Source organism: Pithys albifrons, chromosome 11 (assembly GCF_047495875.1).
Source record: "Pithys albifrons albifrons isolate INPA30051 chromosome 11, PitAlb_v1, whole genome shotgun sequence".
Lineage (NCBI taxonomy): Eukaryota > Metazoa > Chordata > Aves > Passeriformes > Thamnophilidae > Pithys > Pithys albifrons.
The window spans coordinates 11185023-11199324 of record NC_092468.1 but is presented as its reverse complement, the minus strand read 5'-3'; the positions used below and the strand labels follow the sequence as shown (position 1 = coordinate 11199324).

The following is a 14302-nucleotide window of genomic DNA, read 5'->3' as shown; positions in this document are numbered from 1 at the left end:
CAGTCCAACTCTTAAGTCAATGGCCCACACAGGGGATTGAACCCATGACCTTGGCATTGTTACAACCAAGTTTTAACCAACTGAGCTAATCTCAGGATTCAACCTTTAAAGGAGTGGATGCACACTAATTAAAATAGGTGGATACATCTCATTTGAAATAAATGCTTAGGGAGAGAATGAAATTGAAAAGTCAAGGCTGAGCCATAGTCTACTACTTATAAAGACATGTAAAAGAACAAAAAAGATGGAGAAAGGCTGACATTTATTTGTAAATTTTAACTCTGGTGATGGTGATATTATTGAGTCATAATAGATTGAAAAACTTGAAAAGAAATTAATACCTGAAAAAGGTTTGAAAGAAAAATGGCATGAAAGATAAAAAAATGTGCCCAGCACATAATTCAGTTTTGTATTTGCTGAGAAACTTTGTGTTGAAAGTAAAACAGTATTAGGCAGTTCTCTGTTGGGGGTATTTTTACTGCTGGCTGCCCCTTGAGAATCCCAAGTAGTGCTCTTGTGTCTACAAACCAAACCAGTAAGCAAAACACCTTTTTGTTTTACTGCTCAGGAAGAATAACAAAAGAAACATTAAGCCTTAAAACCTCCAAGTAAGTTGCCTTACAGTTTTTGGGGGGAGATGGGGAGGTAGGGCAAGGTGTCTATGGATATTTTATTTGTCCTTCTCCTCTGTACAACTTCCAATGTGTACAGTTTTCCTGTCAACCAGAATATGGATGTCATGTCCTCTGCCATATACACCTTGAAATTCAGAGAAATAAAGAGGAATTTACTAAATGGATATAAAAATAGCTTTTTTTCAGATGTATTACTTCCTTGAAGTTCTCATGGTCAAATACTTGTTCTGATAGCTGTCACATCGAGTATATGACTTGAATTAATGAATCATCTATGTAAATTCCAGGATAAAGATTTAAGGTAATTCTGACATTAAGATCCTGTGCTTTGCACTTGCTCTGTTTTATTGAATAAAAATTACTGTCTGTATGAATGATACATTATGAATTATTTTCTTTATATCTACTGAAATTGTAGTCACATCAGGTCATTATTCAAAAGTCTAAGTAATGGTTTAAGAAGAGAACAAAAGATGAAACTGGCAAAACCTACACATTCTTAATTATTTTGTTGTATCTGCATCATAGGATTTGAACACCTTAAGTTGCACCTGTGTTATTCGCAACATCTGTTTTGTGGTGTTAATTTCTCAGACTTTTCAAACAAGCCCCATAGAATTTAATTCAATGGTATAAATATGCAGAATTTTACCATGCATAGTTCAGTTAAAAGTAGGTCCAGATCAGTTTTTTCGTAAGCCAAATTTCTCATTTCATGAAGTACAGTAATATCTGCTGTGGTGTCACACAGCATGGTCATAAAAAACATTGCAAGAATATAAAAAGCAGATCTTTACTGAAAAGAGTCTATGTTCAGATTATGTGTGCAGCTTTGTGGTGAAAAGGTGCAGTAGCTATTGTGAAAAGCTTTCTCGCAACTTTTAGAGATAGATCTTTCTTAGATATCTGACAGTAATTTTGTTTTGCAAAACCTCTATAGTATGTATATTTTATTCCATTGTTCTAAGAAATATGTAAGAACCACAGAGGCTGATGAAAGTTCCTGTGAACCAAAGAAGTAGGTGAAGATGTGGGTGATGCCACCACTCCAGAAGGGCCCGTCTGTCACTGATACAGCAAGCGCCATGGATTGTCCCAGCACAGCACCTTTGTGCTCCCTGATAGAAGAGTTTAACTTGCCCTCCAGGGATTTTGTCTTAGAACACGATTTATGATTCCCAAGACTTTCTGATTCCTACAGTGAGGAATGTTTGTGTACCCAACTGGCAGCTCTCCCTTGGCACTGGCTGTACCAGCCCCTCTCTGCCTGTACTGGCTCCCCTGAGCTGCAGACATTAAATAATAACACACTTTCACTGCTGACAGGGGAAACAAACCAGCACGACTGTCCCCAGTTCCCCATAGCAAAGTTAGCAAACCAAAAGAAGAAAACATGTAGGCTTCAAACAGCTTAATAAAGGGGAGCAAGGTAAAATAAATATATATGCAAGAGCTGGGTTGAAAAGCAGATAAATGCCCACATATTGTCAGGGAGCAAGGTGTGTGCCAGTCTGCACCGGGAGAAAAGAAAAATAGCAATTATTCAGGAACACATGAATAAAGCAATGTTTCCTCCTCACCCACCTGCAGCAGTGAACTATGTATTTTTAAAAATGTCTCTGCTCAGACCCTTAAAGTATCTTTTTTCTGTAGCCAAAAACTGCTCTCACAAATCCATGACTGTCAGACAAAATAAGTTTCAATATGAAACACCTGAGCATATTCCATCCAAAGTGAGTGTTCTTACTGAATCCTGTGGGCTACTTATATGTTTAAGAGTGTACTCCAATATTTTGGTAAACTGAGATGTGGGTCCTTCAAACAGTTATATTAATAGTTTCTATTCCACCAAACTCTGTGTGCCTGGAAAAAGGAAGTTAAATACATGCAGCAAACATTTTAAGTAAATGCATCTTAAGTTGTATGAAACACAAGGTTAAACAAACAGTAAGTAGCAGCTCCTGTGATTCCACCAATGCTTTTCAAGGGGATTTAGCTTTAAATTTGCTGTATTCAGTATGGGATTGGGAAGATGATGGACATTTTTGGAACATTGACTTCAGCTGTATGAGTGGGACCCTTCTGAAATTTCCCAAATGACATTAAAATCCTAGTCCCTGTGGTAGTTTGAAACGTAAAACTCCTGAGGTGCTGTACAGCAGGCACGAGCTGAGGGAGAGATGAGGAAAATGTCAGTTCTGCGCTCTGCAAACCAATACCAGAGAGACGTGATTTCAGCCTGACCTAGAACAAGAGGCAGAAAAGAATCACAGTCCAGACACTGTTCAGAAAAGGCTCAACACAGTAACTTTCTCATCTAAATTAACTTCTATGCTAGTAAAGAAAAATGTATCTAATAGTAGTTTTAAAGGAATTCATCAATAATTAGAAAAACATCATTGTTGTTATGGGAGATATTTAAAAACATGTAACTTTCTCTTAGGAAATCAGAGAGATTTTTGTTCCTCACTAAATATTTAATCAGAACAGATATAAAAAAAATCTCTGCAAAATCTCCTTCAAGCCACTAGAGGATGAGCACTTCTCCATCAAAATAAATAGTTAAGCTGGAATGTGGCTTATCTAAACCACACTAATAAGCTATTAGACTGGTAATACAATTCAAATCCTAGCAAGTGTAAATGAGTCAGACAGCTTGAATCCTCATTGAAAACTAAGATTAGTAACTTGGTTATGGAAAGTTGACTATAAAATTATTAAAACTATGCATATTGGAACATTATTATGCATAAAATCACTACCTAATTAGGTAAGCATAATATTTTCTGGTTTAAGGTCAAATATTTCCCTATGAAAAGGGCAATTATAATGCAAACATTGCTTACATGTTTTGTAAAATGCTAAGGAAACTGTGATATAGGTATGTACAATCTGACTCAGAGCACCGTCTGATGTCCTGCTTTGTTGGTTATGTTTTGACCAGCTTAATTTTAAAGTTGGTCCTTTCTGCAAATACCAGGTTGCTCCACCAACAGAATTCATTGTCTAGTCTAGCTGTCAGTCTTGAAACTTTTTTTTCCCAATACTTACCTTACATGTTCTACTACTAAACCCCCTCAGATTTAAACCAGAATTATTGAACCCTCTGGGGGTATAAGAACAACTGGAAAAGAGGGTCACTACAGAACCATCTCTTCGGGAATCCTCTTTGTTGTGAAAGTTGGTCAGCAGGTCAACACGATTAGCATCAGCCAGGAGAAGGGCTTGAGCAGAAAGAAAGAGGGGTCAGGCCAGAGAGCAGAGCAGATTTTTTTCAGATTGTCTGGTTTTGATGATTTGTTCTATAAGACATTTAGAGAGCTGGCCAAAACTTGTTATTAACAACTATCTTTGACACTCTCTGTGGAAGGGCAAAGTCTCGGGAGCCTGGAAAGGGACAAACATTGTTATTGAGGAGGAGGACAGAGAGAATTACATCCCTGCTTCTTTAACATCACAGCAGCCGAGATATATACAAGTTATTTCAGAGTACTTGAAAGGTAACAAAGAGACAAGTAGCAGCCTCTGTGGGTTTACCAAGAGCAAATCATGTCAGATGTAAACGGGATCGGTGTAGGCGAGGTGGTCCCTGCAGCGCTGGGGCCGCAGCCGGCGCGGAGGCAGCAGAGGGAGCCGGAGCGGCACCGAACGGCGCTGGGGATGGCGGAGCAGCGCCTGCTCCCAGGAACGGGAGTGCGGGATGCGGGAGCGGGGACAGAGCAGCGCCCGGGAACGGGAACGGGAGTGCAGGGATGCGGGAGCGGGTACAGAGCAGCGCCCGCTCCCGGGAACGGGAGTTCAGGATGAGGGAGCGGGGACAGAGCAGCGTCCGGGAAGGGGAACGGGAACGGGAGTGCGGGATGCGGGAGCGGGGACAGAGCAGCGCTCAGGCTGCTGGAGGCCCTGCCGAATTAATGCGATTGCACCATCAGTTATTTCTGCCCGTCACAGGCTTTCGACCCGACGAGAAGTGTCACGGTTTATGAAAACTGTAGCCAGCAATCCTCTTGTGCCCGGCACTAGACACGTGAGAAATGGTTAGTTAGAGAAATTCACTTCCACAGCAGCAAATGAACGGGAGGCCGGAGAAGGGGCTGCCCTTCTGCTACCCACTCACTGATGTACAGACCCTGTGCCTCAGCTCTGCTAAGAGGGAGTGCAAAAACGCCCAGAAGACGAGCACAATTTAAACCGACTTTTAGAAATCAGCCGTAGATAACCTCAGCTGAGAAAACCCACAGCTTCTTTGCAGTATGAGAAATGACAGGATTAATGTTTCTGTTTTCACCTGCCCCTGCTCCGGTCTCAGCAAAACTTTGAGTATCAGCGGATTACACTTATGAAACAGTAAATAAGCAGCAAACGGTGTCTTGCCCCAAGGAAGGAGCGCCTGTTCCAGGCTGCCCGCCCGGGCCGGTTCTACCTACCACTCGCCCCGGCCCGCGGGCGGGAGGCCGCGCCGGACCGCCCACCGGGCTGTTCTAACCCGGCGTGCCGGGGACACAGCGCCGGTGCCCCATGAGCCCGGCACAGGCCCAGCGCCGCCCCAGCCGGGGCGATGTGTCCGAGGCGATGTGTCCGCCCTGATGCCGGCCCTGCCCCCCGCCCGCAGCGGGTCCCCACCGGGACCGGCCGGGCCGCGCTGTGGCAGGTTGTGCCGGGGGCGCCCCCTGGCGGCTGCGGGTGCGCGCTGGCCCCGCCCCGGCCCGGCCCGGCCCCGCCCGGCGTTGCCCGGGGAACGCGGGCCGGGAGCTGCCGGCGCCGCCGCCTCCATCCGTCCCTCTGCCCTCCTTCCTTCCTTCCTTCCCTCCCTGGCCGGCGCCCGCAGCCGAGCGGCGCCCGCACGCCCCGCCGCCATGCCCCGAACCGCCCCGCTGCTCCTGCTGCTGCTGCTCGCCCTGGCCCAGCACCGCTCCTGCCTCCCCGCGCCGGCCAGCGCGGCGCCACCGGGCCGGGACCCCTGCCTGAGCCAGCCCTGCCGCAACAACGGCACCTGCTCGGCGCTGCCGCCGCCGCGCCGCCTGCGGCTCACCCTGCCCGAGCCGCCGCCCGCCTACAGCTGCTCCTGCCCCCCGGGGGTCACCGGCGAGTCCTGCCAGGTACGGACGCGCCTCCGCCCGCCCCGCGCCCTTGCGCCCGTCCCTGCCCTTGGCTGTCCCCGCGCCGTGCGGGGACGGAGTGAATGTGCCCCCTGCTCGCCCCTGCCCCGTCCACGGGCGGCCGTGCCCGCCCTGCCCCACTCCTCGCCCCGCCGTGCCCGTGCCCGTGCTCGCGCCCGCTGCCGCCCCGGCCGGTCCCGGTCCCTGCGGGCGGTGTCGCGCCCCGCCCGGTGCCGCTCCCTCCGCCGGCTCCGTGCGATGCCCGTGCCTCTCTCGGTCTCCGCGGTGGCCCCGGCACTGCCCGGGCTCTCCGAGGCGCTGCCGGCCCTGCGGACTGGGACCGCGCCGTGGGATGCGCTCCCGACCGGGTGCCGCTGCCCTGGCATCAAACGGAGCGGCGGCGTGCGGGGGGCTCGGCCAGGGCAGCGGGGATGGGGCTGAGCTCGGCCGGTGCCTCGCGGGTTAATGTCAAAGCTACAGCCAGTCCTCGCGGTTTATTTAGCAGTGACTTATTGTAAGGTGAAAAGGATGGTCCTTGGAAGCGGATACTGTATTGCATTGAATGCTAATCCTTAAATCGCGTCTCCAGGGGTTATTTCCATAAGCTGGGAATGCTCGCTGCCGTCTTTCGGGTGCCTCGTGGATTGATTTTGAATTCTGAAAGGTTGAAATGCTCGGAGTAGGGATGATGGTCTAAAATACAGAGAGGCAATAAGCAGTATGTTTCTAATGCACTTGGTCATATTGGGATTTAATTGATAATATAACTGAATGTGATTATTGTTACCCGAAATTGTATTTTTTTCTCTAGTATTAAAGATGATAATCTTTGTTAGCTTGTTCACAAATTCACGAAAACGTAATCCTCCTTATCTCCAGATAAGGAAAAGCAGGTGCAGGGACACGGGTTTGTTTCCTGAGTGGGTTTGTGCCGGGTTACTTTCTGTGAGAGCAGCGTACAAAAGGCTGCAAGGATTGGTGACCATGGCTTTGTCAGTGCTCTTGCTTGTAAGTGGATCTGACAAAGAAGCAAATGATTTCAAGTAATTTCAGCCTGCTTTTTAGGCTTTATTTTATTGTTCCTTGGTCATGTAGTATCTGAATTACACTGCTGAATAGATGAAAGGGATAATACGTTTACTGAAGACTTAATGTGTAGGTGAGTCTAAAAGTAATTGTAAAGTAGGAGCAGAGAGTTCTCTGCTTGCCTTGAAATAACTCAGCTGGTTCACTGTAACAATGAAAGTGAAAATATTTACACTAATGAGATTCTGTAAAATTGAAGAGATGAAAGTGGATTAAATAGATTTCTCTCGGCTAATTTTAGATCTTGCCTTCTTAAGAGTTTACTATGTTTCTGTCGCTACAAAGAGAGAGAGCGCTGTGTGTTCGCTTCTGCTTGTTGTGAGATCCGTGACTGAAAGATTAACGACCCTTTTGAAGACCTAGTAAAATGTAACACTTGCTGCCATCATACCTCCTGTGAAGTGTTGTGCCTGGGGACCCGGTTTTAATTGTTTTTCTAATAAAAGAGATAGGCAGTATGTTATAGCAGTTATGCTTTTATTAACTAATACAAGGAGGCTTTCAGTGTTACACATTTTGTTTCCTTTTTATAAAACACCCACTACTGACCCTTACAAGGGTATTGATAAACAGATGAATGCCACTTCTAGCTTTCATGTCAGAACTTGGAAGTCTGGATACCAGGTACCTCTAAAAAGTTAATATGGTTTTGAAATGTAACTTCAACTGGAGACCAGGCCAGGCTTTTTAAAGGCATAATATAATACAGTGTAGTAATTTTTGACATTTTACTAATTTTGTCAAATAAATAAATATTGCACAAATGCATTATTTTTTGTGTTGCTTTGTCATTCACAAACCTAAGAGCTTAACAGATATTTAAAGGTATAAACAATCAGGTTTTCTAGTCCAATGACAATAAATAATAGTAAGGATTTTAAAGTAACTAAAAGGACTTCTTTTCTTTCATTCCTAAGCGTTATGAGAAAGCTGTTGACTAAATCAGGGAATCACTGGAACATATCTAGACACAGGTTTTTGTCTTACTGTTGAAGTTGTAACTGAATAGTTGGACTTGTAGGGGAGACTGCTGAGAGGGGAACAAACCGCCAGGAATTACTATGCTTAAATACTCAAATCATGGAAAATAAGTTTGAATTTTTGGAATTTTTGATGGAGCTGGATGTCTTTGGGAATCTTGCTTCCCTAAAAAGACAGAATTACTCTCTTGTCACTTCCTGTAGTGAAGGCAACATTTCAGCAATTCTGCTCAGATGTGCTGAGATGTTAGAATGAAGACAAAATGTTCTGAATGTGCCTGTGAGTCAACTGGGCATAGTGAAGTTGGTAATGCAGAAGGATTGCTGAAAGTCAAACTTGGGGGTTGCACATAAATTTTGCTTCCTGAAGATTCTGCTGTAACTGGTTTTGATGCATCTGTGGCTGCTGGTGCTGGCATGAGAAAAGAACAAAACAGAGATCACATGCACATGGGATACTTCTAAAAGTCCAGAGCTTTTCTATCACCAAGTGATGTATTTGACATAGACAAGCCAGTTCCATGATTTCATGTTAAAACTGCTTTAGTAACTCATTATTTATTTAACAACAGAAATTACAGGACCTTTTAGAACATCCATGCCATGAATTATGCATGTGTGTGTACCTCACATTATTTATGGTTTGAGTATACTTTGCTTTGCAAACTTCAGGTTTGTCTTGTTATGGATTGTTTGGTTTCACATTGGGTGACGTGGCTCTGATTTACCTCCATTTCTTTTCATGGATGTGAATTTTTCCCCACTTCTCTTTGCCATACTTCTAGTGTCTGTAAAGAAGAAATAGAATTACTGTGTTTAAGTGTCTTAAACTTTGGGCTGAGCAAAGAAGTCACATGTATTCCCAAGAGAATTGTACAAAAATAGAGTGAATTCAACTGCCTTTCTGCAGAAATTTGAAATTGGCCAATCCTCAGCCTTACACTGAGAGAATTTAATGAAATAAACTGAAATGAACTGAGTAACAGATATTAAGTTTCATTAACTTTATAATCCCTAAATTTTTATTCATATTTCACTTTTAAAACACATTTTTAACCTGTATTTCTGATGACCAGTGTAATGACTACTCTGTTATTTCCAACAACATACGTAGTCCAATAAAATTGCTTTTCTTTACCAGGAAAGTTTTATATAAAAATTAATTTGTATTTGTGCCTTATGAAATAATTTTAGATACATAAAATACAAAATAGCTACATGAGAAATGAAACATTTCATGATCAACTTGGTAATTTGCTTAAAAATACAGAAACTGAACTTAGCTAATTGCATTGAATTGCATGATGTTAATTTGATCCCATGCTAGTGCTAATTTCATTAAAAGGCTATCGCATGAAGAAATATTAAATTATTAATGTATTTTAAAATACTATCATACATGCTTTGTTTAGTTGCTTTTCTTGTTTGTTTTTTTCCCTCTCTACTTCTATTTTTTTATCTTCTTTTTTTGGTTGATAATTTTCTCTCATTCTTTTACTTTGCTGCTTTTTAATATGATTTTAGTTATTCTGTGATAGTGGCAGTAATCAAAACTCAAAACCAAGCAGTGTCCAAGCAAACTGAACCAGAATTCTGACTTTGCAGTTCTCTTCTATCCAGGCTGATTAGTGATGACTGGATGTTTCCCTTCTGAGCGTGATGTGGTAGCCACTGATGCAAGAGCATTTTTGAGTTGGGGTTCAAGTTACTCTTTTGGTAGCAAAGAGATCTCTTTGGTCTTGGGAAGGATTTTTTGGGTTTATTCTAACGGCTCTATTTGTTCTTAGAATTATTTTTATATTTTTAAATTAATTTTTGATTTCTCCTCCTGAATTTTTGCCTGATTATATTTTTCTTCATTCCCTCCTTTTTTTTTTATTAATACTTTTGAAGGCCAGATGAATTTATTCTTGTCTTGGATCACTGTACTTGAATGTTTGTAGTCTATACTGCGGTGATTTCAGCATTTTTTGCTTTGTGAACTCTGTTTTTATTTCTTTTCTCTTGTGTTGGGTTTGTGTTTCTTTTTCTTTGAATTTGTTTCTGTTCTCAATAGATTTCTGATAATATGGTGTTTAGTGCAGAATTCCAGAGTTAGTAAACAGCTGTGTGAAGAAGGGTTGTTGTTTCTTGACTCACTGGTAAATTCCTCAGAGGAAGTGGCACAAATTTCATTGGCCAGGTTATTTCAGGTTGCACTGGACAGTGCTGGGTAAAAGGGCAGCCTTTAATCTAACTGCTAAATCACCTTCATGTCAGTATCCTGATTAATTCCTCACATGATCCTCTTTTCTATTAAATGCTGACATTGCTTCTGGAAGGTCTCTAATCCTTAAATGCCTAATGAATTCTCTAGTACATTTAAAATGCTATTTTTTCCATTCTGCACTCATTAATGAAGCGTTTATACTTAGATTATGTGGCTATTGTGATGTAAGTGTTTTGTGATGTGACCACTGTTTGCTCTTTTACCTTTAATAACAGTAACATGTATAGTTGGCAGATCCCTGCAGTTTTCTTCTTTTCTTTGGATGTAGATTCGTCTCAGTTCTGAGGCACCATGTCATTTCCTGCTGACTAACTCTGCTCACTCTTGCAGTGCTTTCAAGATGCACTGATGAATATATAGATGACTAAAAATAATTTGGGTTGCTGTTATCCACATGAACAATGCTGTATAACATATAGTAGGACTAGAGAAATTCGTGATCCTTTCATACCTGTGAGAATGCTAAAGGCACCTGGAATACTGTGGAACACCATTAATGCATTTATTTGGACCTGGAATACAGGCAGGTGCTGAAGAAGAGGCCAACAGTCAGATTCTCTGGGATACATTGTCATACCCATGTGTGAGGGGAGGCTGTGAGAGCTCAGCTTGTTTTTCTTGGAGAGGAGGAAGCTAAGGGGGATCTGAGTGCCATTCTCAGCTACCCAGTGGGTGCTCATGGAGAAGATGGAGCAAGACTTTTTTCAGACATGGTCCGTGAAAGGATGAGAGTTGACACACTTGTTATAGCAGGGGAAGTTCCAGTAAAATCTAAGGAGAAAATTCCTCACAGTTATGGTGGTCAAACACTGGAGCAACCATTTAGAAAAGCTGTAGGACTTCCATCCTTGAAGATTCTTGGCTTGAGCAGCCAAACCCCCCAGCACCTTCTTCTAGCAATAGCCTTGGCCTGAGCAGGGGTGGGCCAGAGGTTATTTATTTGGTGTCATCTACACAATAACCTTTGTGAATTCTTGTATCGTCTTTTCCAATGTCTTGAAATGCTCCCGTTAAATCTGTTAGAAATAGTTCTTTTTAAATGCTAGTCAGGTCATTACATAGAACAAACTATTTGGTTCTGAAGAATTCCATCATATAAATGAAAGTTTCAAGTGTTGGTTTTTAATAATTTTTTGTGATTAAAGATTGCAAAGAGCTGGATCAGGTGTAAAGTGACTGAATAATAGGAGGAGATACGCTCTGCTAGGATGGTTCAGCTTTTCATATGCAGTGTTTTATTGAAGTTTGTATTCTTTGATCTAAGAGAATCACTTTGCAACAATATCTGCTTAAAAACCATAATTGTTTTACTTTCCTTTAAAAGGCCTGACTTGATGCTGTCATTTCTATATTATGCAGCTCTGGAAATCATGTTTAGTGGAGCAGGTTCCCAATACTCCCTACAAGTGGAGTTGTGTGACTTGACTCAATATTACAGGAGGTAGAATTGCTCCCTTCCCTCTGAGGGCTCCCATAGGGTCTTGTTCATGTTGCCCTTCAGGAAAGGACTTGTTTGAGATCGATAACTTCAGAAATAGCATTTAGCAGGATTTTGCTTGATCATGGTGTCACGAGTCTAGAAATCTTAGAAGATTAATTGAAATTCAAATTCCATTTTAATAGGCAGATCTGCTGAAAATAGTGTCCACTTGAAAGTAAACACAGGTTGGTGGTTTTTTAGGTTTAGGCTTGTTTTTTGGTGCTCTCATAGCTCACTCTGTGCTTGTTAAGTATCAAGTCCCTGTGATATTTTGTGTTCCAATTAACTTGTGTTCCTCAAAACATAAATTGTAAGTGTGCAGTTTCCCAGCAATTCCCAGCAATAACAGGGGCAATGCACATCAAGATAAACATTTAGAAAGTAATGTTACTTGGTAAGAAAACTGCTTAACTTGTTCTGTTGGCTAAATGTGATCTCTCACAAAGAAGCACTCCTGCATCCACAGCTGATTTGTGTGCTGCGTGTGTAACCTGTTTGAGTTCAGCAATACAAGTCACTGCCCTGTGTTATTGCTCAAGTTCACCTTGGTTTGTTTTACAGTTACACAGGCTGTAGTAAGTGTAACAGTTACACTTGTATTTGCAGTATTATATTCTGCTGTAAACCTGAAAAAAGTTGTAAATTCTACAGGAAGGTCTGGAAGTGATACATTGTGACTAGGAATGGGAATATCCGGGTTTGGTGCTGGAAATTCTCACTGCCTTGCTGAGTCACACTGGGCAAAAACTCTTACCACCTTCTTACTTACATCTCTTCCCTATAAATTCAGTTAATCCTGGGTGTTCAAAAGGTTAATTTGTGAATAAGTATGAAGGCTCTAAGAATGCTAAGTGAGAAGCACTTTATAAGGAAGCATAGTTTTGAAATGCCAGATTCTGAATTACACATCAGTGGCCTCTCAGAATATATTTACATTGTAAGGGAAAAAGCCTTTTTATTTATAACAAAAAATAAAAAAAAATCAACCAATTTGGCTATTTCTGTCTCTGGCAAATACTAAGGCTAGCAGTTTACAGATTAATTTAGTTTCATAATGTTCTTTCCCACTGGAAGCAGGGCAATAGATCAGTATGATCAGTATTTCACAGACTTCTGTAGCAAAGGTGTTTGTGAACAAGGTGCTCTTGAATGAGGTAAGAAAAGGATTCAATTTGACTGTGAAAGTAGGATTGTTACACTGAGATAAGGTCACTGAATGTTAATGATTTTGAGAACTTTGCTGTACCTCATGTATTAGTTACAACAGCAACTATTGCCAGCTTGAGAAGACTTTTGGGTAGCTGTAGGAACAATAGCTGTAAAAAAAAGAAAGGAACAAGATATGATTCCTTTTCTTTACAGCAATCCTCTTTTAGAATGCTGTTCCCTTCTGTGAGTGAATAGTGCTTGGTCCCCTGAAGTCAAGTTCATGTACCTTTACTTCAAGATAGGGCAGAAAGAGATATCACCCAGAGAAAGATTAGTAGATTAGTAGGTATGGGACAGTTTGAATAACCTGGATGGATTACTTGTTCACTTCTATACAGAGACAAACAAGGAGAGTCTGAAGGTAATCTTGTGACAAGGACAATACTTAAAAAAAATTAACATGAATGAGACAGTTAAATTCTTCTGGGCATCAGCTATTAATCAAATATGTGGCTAAGGAAAATCTATGAACAATTTTTTTGCAATTTTCCCAAGTTGTTAAGTTGCTGTGCTCTCCCTTTGAAGTATTGTTAGTTGTGTTTGTCAATGGGAACAGTAACTATCACCATGAACTGCGTGACAATTCTTATGTTTCTTATTCAGCCCTAATGATTTGTGCTTTAAATGTGCAAAGCTGTAAAAATTAATGCAAATTTTATTTGTATGTTTGTTTTAAAGATTTATCAGATGTATAGTTTCTTCTGCTGAAGAAATGGACAAATTGTTAAATACCTTTTATCAAACTGATGAATGTTACTTTGTAATGGCAAACCAAACCAAATTTCTTCGGTTTCATACACACCCAGTAGTCTATTAATAACTTGTGATTAACTACATACTTGTACTTCTATTGCAATCACATTTTCAGGCAAATTCATCAGTTTTCAGGCAAACTGAACATTAAGGAGAAGGAAGAAGGCCATAGAAAAGTCTAATAATTTGAGCTAAATGCCTTTTGTGTTGAGATTCCCCATTCTGCTGTCTGGTGGCAAGAGAGTTGTTTTCTGCCATTGATGGTCACTGTGGAATACCAAGGTTGAGTTCTCATGTGGAGGAATCTGAGAACCTTTCTCACCTGAGAATGTCTTTGAATTGCAGTGGGTTGGGTTACACGAGGTTTGCTGTCACAGGTAAGGGCTGTAAGATCAGATACTTGATTAATTCCTTTTACGGCTACAGCGACTGTGCTGATGGCATATGTGACAAGTGAGGAAAATGGTGTTGAGTCCCCTGGGAAATTAACATGTTTAATTGAAGGAAGGACAAATTGACTTAATTTACATAACTGTAATAGACTCTAATGTTAAAATCTGTCTAACTATTTCCTCTTAAAAGTAATGGAAAGGTACTGGGTTGATGTTATAGAAATTCTTGATAATCTTGGTGAGGGTGTGTGGGGACGTGGCTGCTACAGAGAACGCTAAGAATGTGGAGCATCCTCAGAGGGCTGCTTGTGACTCCACTATGATACCACTTAAAGGTGAAGTAAATGCACAGTCATCTCTTTGTCTATAAAAGTAATAAATATAAATTTAGAACTAATT

General features: G+C 41.7%; 1 protein-coding gene across 1 annotated transcript in view; it reads left to right on the top strand.

Moving 5' to 3' along the window:
• The first annotated feature begins 5372 nt into the window (after positions 1–5372).
• DNER (delta/notch like EGF repeat containing) overlaps positions 5373–14302 on the top strand; it is a 113598-nt gene continuing 104668 nt past the window's right edge. Inside the window, exon 1 of the mRNA XM_071566641.1 lies at positions 5373–5734. Within this exon, the coding sequence (XP_071422742.1) occupies positions 5492–5734 (243 nt within the window). The 5' untranslated portion in view covers positions 5373–5491. The remainder of the gene's footprint in view (positions 5735–14302) is intronic.